The 14878-nt window shown below is 47.2% G+C and overlaps 1 protein-coding gene across 10 annotated transcripts in view; it reads left to right on the top strand.

The window, feature by feature from the left end:
- Znf618 (zinc finger protein 618) overlaps positions 1–14878 on the top strand; it is a 210889-nt gene that overhangs the window by 140247 nt on the left and 55764 nt on the right. For all 10 annotated transcript variants that reach the window (XM_045143945.1, XM_045143921.1, XM_045143964.1 and 7 more), the window contains one exon: positions 8575–8834. In XM_045143945.1, coding sequence (XP_044999880.1) covers positions 8666–8834 — 169 coding nt within the window. In that variant the 5' untranslated portion in view covers positions 8575–8665. The remainder of the gene's footprint in view (positions 1–8574; positions 8835–14878) is intronic.

Below are 14878 nucleotides of genomic sequence, written 5' to 3'. Positions count from 1 at the left end.
TTGGCTGACAGGAAAGACTGTTTTCAATCTCTAAAGCCACAACCCACACTTGTGACTTCTCAGACCAGCTGGTTCTTTGTCTCTTGAGCCCTCCGAGAACATAGAGATGTCTGTGATGATCCTGCAGCCAGGCATGGGTCATACTCCTCGCAGGAGGCTGTAGATTAAGATGTCCTCCTCTCTCCTAGAGGCAACAGCAGCCAGGGGACACACCTTAGCTTTGACTCTGTCTGAAGGCAAGATCAGGAGGTATGGGGGCTGGCTGCCAGGCTTCAGGCTTCCCTCTCCAAATTTCTCTGCTGAGCCCCATGGGGCCTGCCTCAGGTCCTGTTCTTCCCTCACCACCCGTGAGCCTTTGCACACACAGTTTCCTGAACTATAAAAATATAGAGGGCTATGCCTGAGGCTGAAAGGCATTTATCTGTGAATACAGTATAAAAAGCCCAATATGGGCTAGAGAGATGGCTTAGCAGTTAAGCACTTGCCTGTGAAGCCTAAGGGCCCCAGTTCGAGGCTTGACTCCCCAGGACCCACGTTAGCCAGATGCACAAGGGGGCGCACACATCTGGAGTTCGTTTGCAGTGGCTGGAGGCCTTGCCGTGCCCATTCTCTCTCTCTCCCTCCCTTCCTCCTTCCCTCCCTCCCTCCCTCCCTCCCTCCCTCCCTCCCTCTCTCTCTCTCTCTCTTTCTCTCTCTCTCTGCCTCTTTCTCTTTCTCTCTGTCTGTCACTCTCAAATAAATAAATAAGCCCAATATAAGTGTTTCTTTCTCTTTTTTTGTGAGGCAAAGCCAACAGACTGGATTTTTTAATTTTAGTTTTTTTATTGACAACTATACATACAGACAATAAACCATGATATTTCCCTCCCCTCCCTCACTTTCCCCTTCACAACTCTGCTCTCTATCATAAACCCTTCCTCTCTCCATTAGTCTTTCTTTTAATTTGATGTCGTCATCTTTTTCTCCTATTATGAGGGCCTTGTGTAGGTATTGCTAGGCATTACAAGGTCATGGATATCGAGGCCAATTTCTTTCTGAACACTTGCATTGTAAGAAATGATGCCCTTCCTTTGGCTCTTACATTCTTTCCGCCTCCTCTTCCGCAATGGACCCTGAACCTTGGAGAGTGTAATAGAGATGTTTCAGTGCTGGACACTCGTCCATCACTTCTTCTCAGCATTATGTTGCCTTTTGGTTTATCTTAGTAGTCACCACCATCTGAAAAGAGGAGCTTCTCTAACCAGAAGTGAGAGTACCATTAATATATGAAAATGAACATTAAGCATAGTGCTTTCAAGGCAGTCTGGTGAGAATAATATATACATTTATCCCAACAAGAGTAGGCTTTATACCCCTAAGGCTCATGACCTCCCCTGCCATAGGCTTTTAATTAGGTTTTTCAATACCAAGCATGTATTCCCTCCCATAGAGTGGACCTTCAGTCCAATTAGAGAGCAGTTGGTTTCCCACAGAGCAGACATGCCAATATTGCACTCGTTCAATCATTTGGCCTATGTGGCCAAACTTGAAGCTTCCAGTGTCCACTGTTTTCACTGCTAGTGACTTCTGTCTCCCATAGCGCTGCATACAGTGCAGGTTTTTCCAGCTTTCAGTTGGCTGGTCTACAGGGAGAAGATTTTCTGCTCAGCACCAGCTTGATTTCTCAGTAACTTTGCCACTCAGTCATGTGAAGTCTTCAGCAATACGGTCTTACCATCTGTTTCTCAAGGGAAACCAAAGGCCTTGGCAATAGCCTATAATGTTTTGGAGGCAACAGGAACCTCCCTGGCTAACAGCTAACTGGAAGGTATCCCATCCCTGGCACTGAAAATTTTCTAGTAACAATCTATGGCTTCTGGATGTGCCATTATTCAAAAAAGTAGGTTTTTATATGTTTTATTCAGAATATCTTGAATTTTGATGGACCCCCGCCCCCCTCCTTATTTTACACAGTCTCTTACCCTGGCCTCTCTTAGACCTTTCCCGTCCCTGTAATCTGTTCTTCTACTTACATATGCACAATACCATCCCCTTAAATCCTTCCCTTTCTTCCCTCCCTTTATAGGCTTTTTCTAGCTTACTGGCTTCTGCTACTGATTTTTGGCTCCAGTTCACACACAAGTCTACATTTGTAGCTAGAATCCACATATGAGAAAGAACATGCGATGTTTGGCTCTCTGGGCCTGAGTTACCTCACTTAGTATAGTCCTTTCCAGATCCATCCATTTCCCTGCAAATTTCATAATTTTATTTTTCTTTACAGCTGAATAGAACTCCATTATGGAAATGTACCACATTTTTATTATCCATTCATCTGTGGAGGGACATCCAGACTGGTTCCATTTCCTAGCTATTGTGAATAGAGCAGCAGTAAACATGGTTGTGCAAGTATCTCTAAGGTAGAGATAAGAGTCATTAGGGCCAGGCGTGGTGGTACACGCCTTTAATCCCAGCACTTGGAAGGCAGAGGTAGGAGGATTGCCATGAGTTCAAGGCCACCCTGAGGTGACAGAGTTAATTCCAGGTCAGCCTGGAAAAGAGTGAGACCCTACCTCGAAAAACCAAAAAAAAAAAAAAAAAGTCATTAGGATATATGCCTACAAGTGCTATAGCTGGATCATATGGTAAATCTAATTTTAGCTATCTCAAGAACCTCCACACTGATTTCCACAATGGCTATACCAGATTACATTCCCATCAAGAGTGTAGAAGGGTTCCCCTTTTTTCACATTCTCACCAACATTTATTGTCATTTGTTTTCTTTCTTTTTTAATTTATTTATTATTTTTATTAGCAGCTTCCATGATTGTAAACCATATCCAATGGTAATACCCTCCCTCCCCCCACTTTCCCCTTTGAAACTCCACTCTCCATCATATCCCCTCCCCCTCTCAAACACTCTCTCTTTTATATTGATGTCATGATCTTTTCCTCCTATTATGATGGTCTTGTGTAGGTAGTGTCAGGCACTGTGAGGTCATGGATATACAGGCCATTTTGTGTCTGGAGGAGTATGTTGTACGGAGTCCTACCCTTCCTTTGGCTCTTACATTCTTTCTGCCACATCTTCCATAATAGACCCTGAGCCTTGGAAGGTGTGATAGAGATATCGCAGTGCTGAGCACTCCTCTGTCACTTCTTTCCAGCACCATGATGCCTTCTGAGTCATTTCAAGGTCACTGCCATCTGATAAGAGAAGGTTCTCTGCCAAAAGTAAGAGAAGCATTAATATAAGGTATGAACATTAAGAGAAGTGCTTACTGGGCAGTTTGATGAGCATAGTATATACATTTAGCCAGACAGCAGCAGACATTACACCCCTAGGGCTCATGACTATCCCTGTTGTAAGTTTTCAATATTAGGGATGTATTCCCTCCCATGGAGCGGGCCTTTAGAGGTCAGTTGGTTTCCACCATGATTAGACGTGCCACTATTGTACCCATTGGCTCATTTGGCCTGACTGGCAAAATATAAGGCTTGCAGTGTCCATTGTTGAGTATCTTCACTGGTGATTTCTTTCTCACCCATTAAACTGTATACAGAATGGCTTCTTCCAGCTTTCTGTTAGCTGGTCTACATGGAGGAGGTTATCAGCTCAGTTCCAGCAGGATTTCTCAGTGGCCTTTCAGCCCAAGTATGTGGGGTCTTCAACAATAGGGTCTTAACATCTCTTTCTCATGGGAAACCAAGGGCCTTGGCAATGGCTTATAATGTTTTGGGGGGATCAGGGACCTCCCTGGCCAACAACTCACTGCAAGGTATCCTATCCCTGGCACTGAAAATTTTCTAGTAACAATCTATGGCTTCTGAGTGTTCCATTGTCCAAAAAAGTAGGTTTCCATGTGACTTTTTTATCATCTTAGATTTTGATTAGCCCTCCCTCCATCTTTCCTTTACTCATTCTCTTCCCCTGACCTCACTTGGGCCTTTTCACCCCCTCCCCTTAATCTATTCTTCTACTTGCATATATATAATACTATCCTATTAAGTATCCTCCTCCCTTCCTTTCTCTTCCCTTTATATCTCTTTTCTAGCTTACTGGCCTTTGTTACTGAGTTTTCTTCCTACTCACACAGAGGTCCAATCATCTGTAGCTAGGATCCACATATGAGAGAGAACATGCTTGATAGTAGCCATTCTGACAGGAATGAGATGGAATCTCAAAGTAGTATTAATTTGCATTTCCCTGATGGCTAAGGATGTAGAACACTTTTTTAGATGTTTATATGCCATATGTATTTCTTCTGATGTGAGCTCTTTATTTGGTTCCATAGCCCATCTTTTAAATGGGTTGTTTGATTTCTTATTGTTCTGGGGTTTGTGTGTGTGTGTGTGTGTGTGTGTGTGTGTGTGTTTAGTTCTTTGTATATTCTGGATATTAATCCTCTGTCTGATGTGTAGCTGGCAAAGATTTTCTCCCATTCTGTCGGTTGTCTCTTTCCTCTATTCACAGTGTCCTTTGCTGTACAAAAGCTTTGTAATGACATGAGATCTCAGTGGTTGATTGGTGGTTTTACTTCCTGAGCAGTTGGGGCTATATTCAGAAAGTCATTGCCTATGCCAATATGTTAAAAGGTTTCCCCTACCATTCCCTGTAGCAATTTCAAAGTTTCAGGTCTGATATTAAGGTCCCTGATCCACTTGGACTTGATGCTTGTGCATGGAGAAAGACAAGGATCTATTTTCATCCTTCTACATATAGCTATCCAGTTTTTCCAGCACCATTTGTTGAAGAAGATATCCTTTCTCCAATAAATATTTTTGACATTTTTGTCCAAAATCAGATGGCTATAGCTGCCTGAATTAACATCTGGGTCCTCTATTCTGTTCCATGGATCTACATGTCTGGCTTTGTGCCAATACCATGCTGTTTTTGTTATTGTGGCTTTGTAACATAGCTTAAAATCAGGTATGGTGGGCTGGAGAGATGGCTTAGCAGTTAAGCACTTGCCTGTGAAGCCTAAGAGCCCTGGTTCAAGGCTCTATTCCCCAGGACCCACGTTAGCCAGATGCACCAGGGGGCGCACACATCTGGACTTCGTTTGCAGGCGTGCCCACTCTCCTCTCTCTCTCTGCTTCTTTCTCTCTCTGTCACTCTCAAATAAGTAAATAAACAAAAAATTTTTTTTTAATCAGGTATTGGCTATTCAAGGCTTTTTGTGCTTCCAAATGAATTTTAGGATTGTTTTTTCTATTTCTGTGAAGAATGCCATTGGAATTTTAATGGAGATTGCATTCAATGTGTAGATTGCTTTTGGTAAGATTGACATTTTCACAATATTGATTCTTCCAATCCAAGAACATGGAATGTCTTTCCATTTTCTTGTGTCTTCTGCAATTTCTCGCTTGAGTGTTTTAAAGTTCTCATTGTAGAGATCCTTCACTTCCTTGATTAAGTTTATTACAAGGCACATCTTTTTTTTTATTTTGAGGGAGTTATGAATGGGAGAGATTCCCTCATTTCATCCTCTGTATGTTTGTTGTTAGTATATAGGAAAGCTACTGATTTTTGTGTGTTTATTTTGTATCCTGCTACAGTGCTAAAAGTATTTACCAGTGCTAATAGTTTGCTGGCAGAGTCTTTAGGGTTCTTTATGTATAGAATCATATCATCTGCAAATTATGATCATTTGATCTCTTCCTTTCCAATTTGTATCCCTTTTATGAGTGTCTCTTGCCTTTTGCTATAGCTAAGACTTCCAGTACTAAATTAAATAAAACTGGGGACAGTGGACACCCTCGACTTGTGCCTGAATTTAGTGGAAAAGCTTCAATTTTTTCCCCATTTGGTATTATGTTGGCTGTAGGTTTGTCATAAATAGCTTTTATTATGTTGAGATATGTGCCTTCTGTTCCCAGTTTTTGTAATACTTTTACCATGAAGAGACGTTGGATTTTGTCAAATGCCTTTTCTGCATCTGTTGAGATGATCATGTGATTTTTGTCCTCCAGACCATTTATATGATGTATTACATTTATTGATTTGCATATGTTTAACCATCCCTGCAACCCTGGGATAAAGCCTACTTGGTTGGGTTGAATAATCCTTCTGATATATTCTTGTATTCTGTTTGCCAATATTATGTGCAGAATTTTTTCATCTATGTTCATGAAGGAGATTGGGCTGTAATTTTCTTTTTTGTTCTGGGGTGCTTTTTTTTAATGCAAAAGAGTAAGAAAGAGAGAGAGAGAGAGAGAGAGAGAGAGAGAGAGCGCATTGGCATGCCAGGGCCTCCAGCCACTGCAATTGAACTCCAGATATGTGCCCCACTTTGTACACATGTGCAACCTTGCACACGTGTGTTACTTGTGTGTCTGGCTTATGTGGGACCTGGAGAATCAAACATAGGTCCTTAGGCTTTGCAAGTAAGTGCTTTAGCCACAAAATAATTTCTTCAGCCCAGGTGTTTCTTAAATAAGCAAATGGAGTGAATTCATGGGTACTTATGTTTCCCACCTTAAAGAAGGGCCAAAGCTCAGACAGTGTCTGGTGCCCTCCTCCACCAGCTGCCATGACATGGTGAGGGGGGTACATCCTTGGGCCCTCAAGGTGCTGCAGTGCTAACAGCCTCCATTATCAATGGTGAGGAAAGCAGCTGCCTGCTGGGCACACTTGCTGAATGCTGTCCATGTGCTCAGTGCTATAAGCCAATGAGATGTCCTTGTCAGCTCCACTTCACAGATATGGAGACTGAGGCTCCCAGGTGAGGTAGCAAGCAAGAGATTCGCACTGGGGATGTGGTATCTGCCTCCCATGCTGGTCACATGGACCGCCATAGCAGAGCCTAGCAGCCTGGGTGCTTTTAGAAACAACAAACACACTTCTGCCCGAGTGGAGGCTCAAGGTCAGGAGTCCAACTGGCTTGGGCCCTGGGAGAAGCTATCTGCACACTGCTCTCTGCTGTCTTGGAAGAGAATGCCTCTAGTAAAGCCACCAGTGTCATCGTGAGAGCCCCTCCCTCATGGCTCCATTCACCTTAATTACATTCCAGTGCCTCTGATTCCAGACCAGTCACACTGTGGGTTAGAACATCAATATATGAATTTGTGGGCAGGGTGGAGAACACCTCTCCAGTGGCCTTTCTATGTCCCTCCCTTGTTAGTTAGGGCCTTCCAGGACTCTCTTTACACAGTATCAACCTTTTCTAAAACACGATGGTGAACAGCTGCAGCTAAGAATATCAGCTCATGGTAAAACCCTGCTCCTATGACTGATGGAGCTGCTGAAGCCCAGAGAAGGACAAAATAGAGTCCTTGCAGATCCAGGACCAGAGTGGGCCCTGCCTTCCGGCCCCGGGCCTTTGTGGTGGTCCACCTCACTGGCCACCTGGTCAGGTCTGATAGCTTTGACATTCCCTGTGCTGGTGTTTGTGCTTCTCTAGGCACTGGAGAGGGCTAGGCGGGCCAGGATGGTATCCCTGAGCCTGGAATGAGATTTGACTTCTGTCCTGTGCCTGTCTTGCCTACCTCACCCCAAAACTGGAAGCCATGATAACAGACCACTTGCGGGAAGGACATGAAGGCCTTAGGATGACACAGAGAGTCATGTTTAAAGTAGAGAGGCTCCATCATGAGTCCCAGGGCCCTTTCTTCATGCTTTGGACTATATAGCAGTTACCTTCTTGCTAGCACAAACACTCAACCAGAAGCCGCTTATGGAAGGAAAGCGTCTATTTTGAAGTTTTGAAGGAAAGCTTTATCATGGCAGGGAAAGCATGGCCAAAGCAGGAGGCTGGCTCATGTCTTCACACATCAGCAGGAAGGAAGCAGCAACAGTGAGCTAGCTAGTACTAGCAAGTGAAGCTGGATTATGAAATCTCAGTTCTCAACATATCAGCACGCCTTCTCTGCAAGGCTCCACCTCCAAAAGCCTCCACCAGAGGTCCACCTGGGGCATAAGTCTGAAGCTTAGTCACAAACACATGAGGCTGTCAGGAATATTGTACATTCAAACCACTACAGACTGTCATTGCTTTTGGGGGAGTGGCCTGGGTAAGTCACAGCTCTGCTCCAGGCCTCAGTATCTCCTCATCCTGGATCTTGAGCCCCCTGCCCACCCATCTTCATCTGGACCTCTGCCTTGAGGTGTTCTGGGATGTTTGGGGTGTCTCTGGGGACTAGAGTTTCCCATTTGTAAAGCAGAAGCTGGGAAGACCTTAGGGTAAGATCTGAAGCCCTCCTGCCAAGGAATGGGGCCATTAGTACAAGACATTTGGCATACTCAGACCAGAGCCCTTGCTGGGCAGAATTCTGTTGGTGAGCCAGGTTCCATTCTGCAGAATCTCAGGCCCCAGATCAGACTGCCTAAACTAGACCCCTTTGTTTTTATCAAGGCCCCCAGCTTGAAGTTTGAGAAGAGCCTGTTTCTACCAGCGAGAGGTGCCCTTTGAGGTCTTGTAACTGCAGCTGTGATAAGTGCAGACACCTGGCAGGGAGGCAGCCAGGCACTTCTGGAAGTCTTTAGACCTTGGCTTCCACCACTGTGAAATGGGGCTGTGTGGCAGGCTGGGGGCGGGTCTTTGTGGTACTGAGTATAGGTATGGGGTCCACTCTGAACAGACTTTCCTTGCCCAGGGAACGCTTGAAGCGTAGCCAGAAAAGCACGAAGGTGGAGGGCCCAGAGCTGGTGTGTGCCGAGGCCTCGCTGATTGCTGAGCAGGGGACGATGACTGAAGTGAAGGTGAAGACGGAGCTACCTGATGACTATATCCAGGAGGTGATTTGGCAGGGCGAGGCCAAGGAGGAGAAGAAGGCAGCCGGCAAGGATGGGACCGGGGACGTGCCCGCCGAGATCTGTGTGGTGATCGGTGGTGTCCGCAACCAGCAGACGCTTGGTGAGTACCCATGTGGGTCAGGGTGGGGCCAGCATCCTGGAAAGGAGGGATGGAAGTTCTGCCCATTGCTGGCCAAGACAGCAGAGCCCTCTGCAGCTTTCTGTGCCCCGGGGAGAGACTAGAGCTGAGAGTTGCCTTTGGTTATTTGCTTCTGGCCTGGAGAGTCCTTGCTCTGCCTGATGGGATAAGACCCCATCCTTCCTTGTTGTGGTCAAATGCTTGAAACCTCTGTGGGCCTAGTGAGTCCCTCATGCCTTGAGGCTCTCTTGCCCTGTCAAGTCAGCACAGCCCTTACTGCATGCTGAGTATTCCAGAGGCTGGGTCTATCCGCATTGTTTCCACCTTGGCTTGCCTAGGGAGCTTTAGCACAGCTCTGAGGGCAGGTCCAGGGTTTGAGTAGTGACAAACTGGTGCCTTCCCATGCAAGCCAAGGACAAGGGGAGTTCCACGCTGAGATACTTGAAGAGCCCGTAGTTGACTGGGGATGTCTGCCCTGCATGTGGAAGCAGGCAGCAGGCTGCAGTGCTATCAGATGGTGCTCCTGACCTGCCGTCATCTTACAGATAGAAAGGCCTGTGGGAAGTAAGAGTTGCTCAGTTACACAGCACATTGGTGACTTGCTCTTCCTGTTGTGAAGGACTCACTTACCTCCTAGCACCAGTGCTGTCCCTGCTTCTGAGCTATAAAGTGAAGAGGGAAGTAGGAAGCTGGCTTGAGCCAGTCTCTAATGAGCTGTGTCACAGTGTCCCTTCTGTGCCCAGGTTCCAGGAGTGGGGAGCTCATGTCCCTGAGGCACTCACCAGAAAACTTATGCTTTGGTCACCCAGCACACTCTAGGCTAGGAGACGGGCTCTGCTGCTGGAAAGAAGAGTGTTCCTGTTCACTCACCCAAGTCCTCTCAGGGTCTTTCATAGCCATCCGTGGCAGTTGGAATAGATGTCCCCCAATATATCCAGTGTTTCATTAGTTTGTAGTTTGCATCTGCAACCACCTGGCTGGAGGCAGTGTCACTGGGTGGATCTTAAGGTGTGGTGGTGGGTTTAATCTAAAGATATGCAAAGTGTGCCTAGCTGGAGTTCTTGAAATGTGCTGTGCTATGTGGGTTTTGGCTTTTGGCTTTTGGCTTGTGCTTCTCTCTCTGCTTGGACCTGTGAAAGCAGGCTCGCTTGTTCTGCTATTACAGAACTTCCCCTGGATCTGTAACCTTCAATAAATCTCTTCCTATATAACTGTGCCTGGTATGGAAGTTCATCTCAGTGAACCTGAACAGCATTCCCAGTGACACAAACATTATCCAAAGCTCTTCCTCTAGGAAGGCGGCCTCTAGGCTGTGGACGTGGGTGCCCAGGCTGACTGCTACATTTGCAGTGGTGGCTGCCACCACCCTGGTGCCCCAGAGAGGTCCTTGTGCTAAGAAGGACATGTGTTGCTCTTAGAGTGTCAATGCCATTGCAGTTAACATGGTATTTCAGGGCAAGACCCAAGCCTGTGCCCACCAACAATCTTCAGGCTCAGCTCTGCCCTGCAGCCTAGGAGTGGCTGGAGCTCACGAGGTCTCAGCTCGTCAATGAAAGTCACATGCAGATGCTGCTGCTGCCAGTTCCATGTTCATGGCAGGCTTCATTACTGACCCCCGCATACTGTCCCAGCAATGTCCCTCAGGATCCTTCTCAACACAGCACACCAGAAAGTCCCCAGCAGCCAGCTAGAATGAGAAAATTGGGAATGGGGAGGTGCGTTCACCATCCTCAGGCTAGATAGCAATAAGGCTAGCTGGGCTTCTCACGGCTAGAACATCCAGGTTGTGAACCACTGCCTGGTTCCAAGAGACCAGGATGGTCAGTATCCATGCTTCTGGTCAGAACAGGAGGGACCAATCAGAGGTGCTTAATTGCAGGGAGGGAGCAGGTGATGCATGCAGAGAGGGCTGTGTAGAGGCGTGGTACCCGCACGTCCACAGAGAGGGTGAGCGCCCTGCCTCTGCAGAGCTTCTCTTCTTCTGAAGGCATTGCAGGCCAAGTTAGCTCACCTTCAGGAGCAGCAGTGAACAAGCAAGGACTGTGTGTCCTGGGAAGTAGCAGGGAAACTGGGGGTGGGTAGTATGGGGAGCAGCCTATAGCATTTTGGGGAACAGACCCATTCCAGGAGCCCCCAACAAGTATAGAGAGGCCACCAGGAAGTCATTTGTGACAGGAATTGTTTGGTAACTGAATATGGCCTTGAAGGGCTAAGTTCCAAGTCCTGGAGATGGGCGAGACAGCTAGTGGGCTCCAGGAGGGCCACAAGGCTCTGGCGGGAAACTGGGCTCTGTAATGAGGGTCCAGGGCAGTAGACATGAGCATCAAGGGAGGCACCAGTGGGAAAGAGGAAGAGAGAGCTCCAGCCAGGAGGTAGCTGGGGCACCATTCTGGAAGGAACAACAGAGTTCCACAGCCGCTCAGATGCAGCCATGTGGGTTTGGCCTATAACAAATCCAGGCAGTAAAAGTGCCAGGTCCTACTTGGCAGTGCCAGCTGATAGTGAGTTTCCTATTTCAATAGGCTGTTGGCAGGGCTTGACAACTGAGCTTGCCAGAACCAACACTCAGCTCTTTGCTGTAGCTACACAGAAAGGAGGGGACCTGGCCACCTCCCAGGCCTGTCTTGTCTTTGCTGCTGACTAGCTGTGGTCTGAGTTGGAGAAGGGGTCTGCATGAAGAGTCCCGCTTGGAAAGGGACTCCTGGCTCTGAGTCAGGAGACTCGGGTTCCACCCTGCTATACAGCATCGAATGAGCCACTGTGCCTGGAGCTGTCAGTGGCTGTCCTGGCTATCCCAGCCTCCTGGAGGATCGTCATGGCCAGAGTGAAGTAATTGGATGAGAGGATTTTTAAGACGGGCCAAAATGCAAACAGGGTGCTGCTATTAGCTGGGACTCCTGAACATTGCCACGTCTAGGGTTACTGCACAATAAGGAACCTAAAAGGCTAGTATGTCCAATACTTCTTGTTCAGTGGGTCCTAAAAGAATTTTGAGAAACAGTTCTTATTTCTCTTTCATGTTTTTCAGTTGACAATTAACATTTTTATTTGGTTTTAGAAATTATAAAGGAAGTAATTTCTGGAATACTGTATTTTTTTTTCTAAAGTGGCATTTTGCAAATAAAGCTGTGAGTCACTTTGAAATGTATCCAGGGGATCTGGACATCACAGTTGTTTGCTGTCTGCCATTGTCACTTAAAAAACATATGAACAAGCTCATCTTTATAACAGGCAGAGATTTTATATCTTTCCTTTTTCTCCTTGAACTCATATTTCCAGTCCACTTCCCCCACAGGGTTTTATCCTAATGTAATATATTTTTTTATGCTTGAAAGTCTTTTATTGATCACTGTTTCACACTCATCTGCCACAACAAGAGGTACATAAATTGAAATAGAAATTTCTGGGGAAAAAATCCTGGGATCATAAAGCTCTACATTTTAAAACCTCCTCTCCCCACCCCACCCCCCCAGTAGCAATTGAGTTATTAGCGTACAATTTGTCAAAAACAAATTTAGATAAATAGTAAGTATAAGAGTAAAAATATTATCAAAAATGTACTTCTTGATGAAAGTGATAGGGCTTTATTTCTTTCTCAGTTGCTCATGTATGTATGAGTTAATGTTTCTTCGTGCTAGAACGAGGCAGGACAGCCTTCATTTCGCCCTGGTTTTCGATGTGCAGCGGGGTGTGCTTGGAAGGCAAGAGCGTATGAAGAGGGAGCTGGCGACTGTCGGAGTGTGCTCCTTCGTGTCACTTGATTCCTTGAGCTCTACACCTGGGTCTGCCTGGTGTTCTGAATGGTCTTTTCTTTAACAACTTTGGTAGATCCTCCTTCATTTGTATTAAAAACAGAGAACTGGTAATGCCGAGATTCAAGAAAGGAATTATCCCTGGTCATTTGATGCCATCATTCTCCCGCGCTTGGACTTGAGGTTTTCATGCCTGGGGACAGCACAAGTTCAGCTGGAGGGTGGGGGCAGAATGGTCCTTGATGGTAACCTGGAGAAGCTAAAGGAAAGACTGAAAGGAAGACCCGCACCGGAGCCTTCGCTGGCCACCTGCTCCCGAGCAAGCGTGTGTAGGAAAGACGTGCTTGGAAGCTGACGGGCAGGGGGACAATTCTCTTTCCGAGAGCTCGGGTGCCGTTGACCAGCCCTTCCAGTGCCCCCGGTACTGTGCCCCTCTTGGGGGACTGCTCCAGGTGGCATTCAATCTGAGGCTAGGCCCCTGAGGACCTCAGGACACCCTCTTGTCATGCTTTCCATTCCATGGTTCCTGTACTCAGTCAGCCCTGGGCCTGGCTGCTGTGGTGTTGGGAGCTGAGAGACCTGGGCGCCCCTGGGCCTCTTACTTTGGGTGTCTGCCATCTTGTATTTTGCCTACATGTCCATGTTTCCATGTGGCTGGCTGGGAGCATGTGACAGAGGCAAGATGCCACCCATGTTGCTCCCTGTCCTCAGAAAGCAGCCTCCTCTCTGAGTTATCCCCCTTCCTCCTTTCCACAGCCCTGCTAGTGAGGCACACTCGGGAGTGCCTCTGCCAGGTATATGTAGGAAACGTACCAGGTGGGGGCTGTTAACAAGGAGCTTCCTATAGGCCAGGGAATGTGAGGGCTGGAATGAGGACAGGGAGAGACCAGGGTCCCATGTGTTGGCAAGCTACACCATCTATCCCAGATAGCCATGCTCAGAGTACGTAGCTGGGGACTCCTGGGAGTCCCGTGGTACTGTTGGACCCCACTGGAGCTTCCTGCCCTGCAGAGCGTATGGCTCCATGACTAAGGGGCACATAGTTTTCTTGGCATTTCTTACTGTGGTGGCAGGGGGACAGTAAGGAGCTCTGAAAGCTGGCTCTGAACCCGCATCTTCACCATCCATGGAGCTCCAGGCCCAGAGGCCCGGAAAACCATGTGCTTACTTATGAACTGGAAGCCTGGAGCAGAGATAGCAAGCAAGGCCCAAGCGTGTTCCTCACTGGCACCTACTCACAAGATCCTCCTGCAAGATACTTCTATAGAGAGTCTTGCAGTGTGATGCTGGCTTTGGAGTGAGGCAGAGGGTGAGTAACCTCAAGAAGGGGGTTTCCTTCTTGTCACTGAGAAATGGAAGTAATCATCACTCTTACCTGATGGCTCTGTGAAGGTTTTCGGAGCCCAGACTCTTTACCACCACATATATGCCAGCTGTGTAGCGTGGGCAGATTGGTGCACATGCCTGCCCTAGCCTCTGTTCACTCACTCATGCATGGTCAGAGAATGGCCCCACTCTGAAATGTCTCAGGCAACATATGGGTGGCAGCCCGTGGCATAGCTGTCACTTAGCAGGCAGGTGGTGACAGCCACTATGGTGATTCACAAAGGATAAGTGGGTAGCCAGGTGAGGGGGTGATAGAAGAGGAGGCAGGCAGGGCAGGAGGCGGGGTGGTGGGGGAACGAAGCTGACAGTAACCAGAGACGTCTGCCAGTACCCTCCTCCCTGCACCAGCTTGGCGTCAGCGGTAACCATGAGCCAGGGGCCATAGGCCACCGCAGGTTTGGTGTAAATCCCTTAGAAATTTTACTGGAAGGTTTTTCAGAAGATGTATATTCTGCCCATGTGTAAACTTTAGGCAAATTTGGGGTTGGAGAGATGGCTTGGTGGTTAAGCACTGCCTGTGAAGCCTACGGACCCTGATTCAAGGCTCGATTCCCCAGGACCCACATTAGCCAGATGCACAAGGGGGCGCACATGTCTGAAGTTCATTTGCAGTGGCTGGAGGCCCTGGCACGCCCATTCTCTCTTTCTCTCTCCCTCTTTCTCTGTCAAATGAATAAATAAAAAAATTTTCAAAATCTTTAGGCAAGTTTGGTCTATTGGCTAGTTTCTACCATCTTTAATCCTCTGCAGGGGGCCCCATGGTAACCCATGACCAGCATTTATGATTTGAGACAGGGTCTCACAGTATAATTCAAATTAGCCTGAAGCTCACTATGTATAGCACAGCAGGCTAACCTCAAACCTGCAGTCCTCCTGCCTCAGCCTCCC

Source organism: Jaculus jaculus, chromosome 1, assembly GCF_020740685.1.
Source record: "Jaculus jaculus isolate mJacJac1 chromosome 1, mJacJac1.mat.Y.cur, whole genome shotgun sequence".
NCBI classification, from domain to species: Eukaryota; Metazoa; Chordata; class Mammalia; order Rodentia; family Dipodidae; genus Jaculus; species Jaculus jaculus.
The sequence above is the reverse complement of the archived record's forward strand: the minus strand, read 5'-3'. Positions and strand labels throughout refer to the sequence as shown.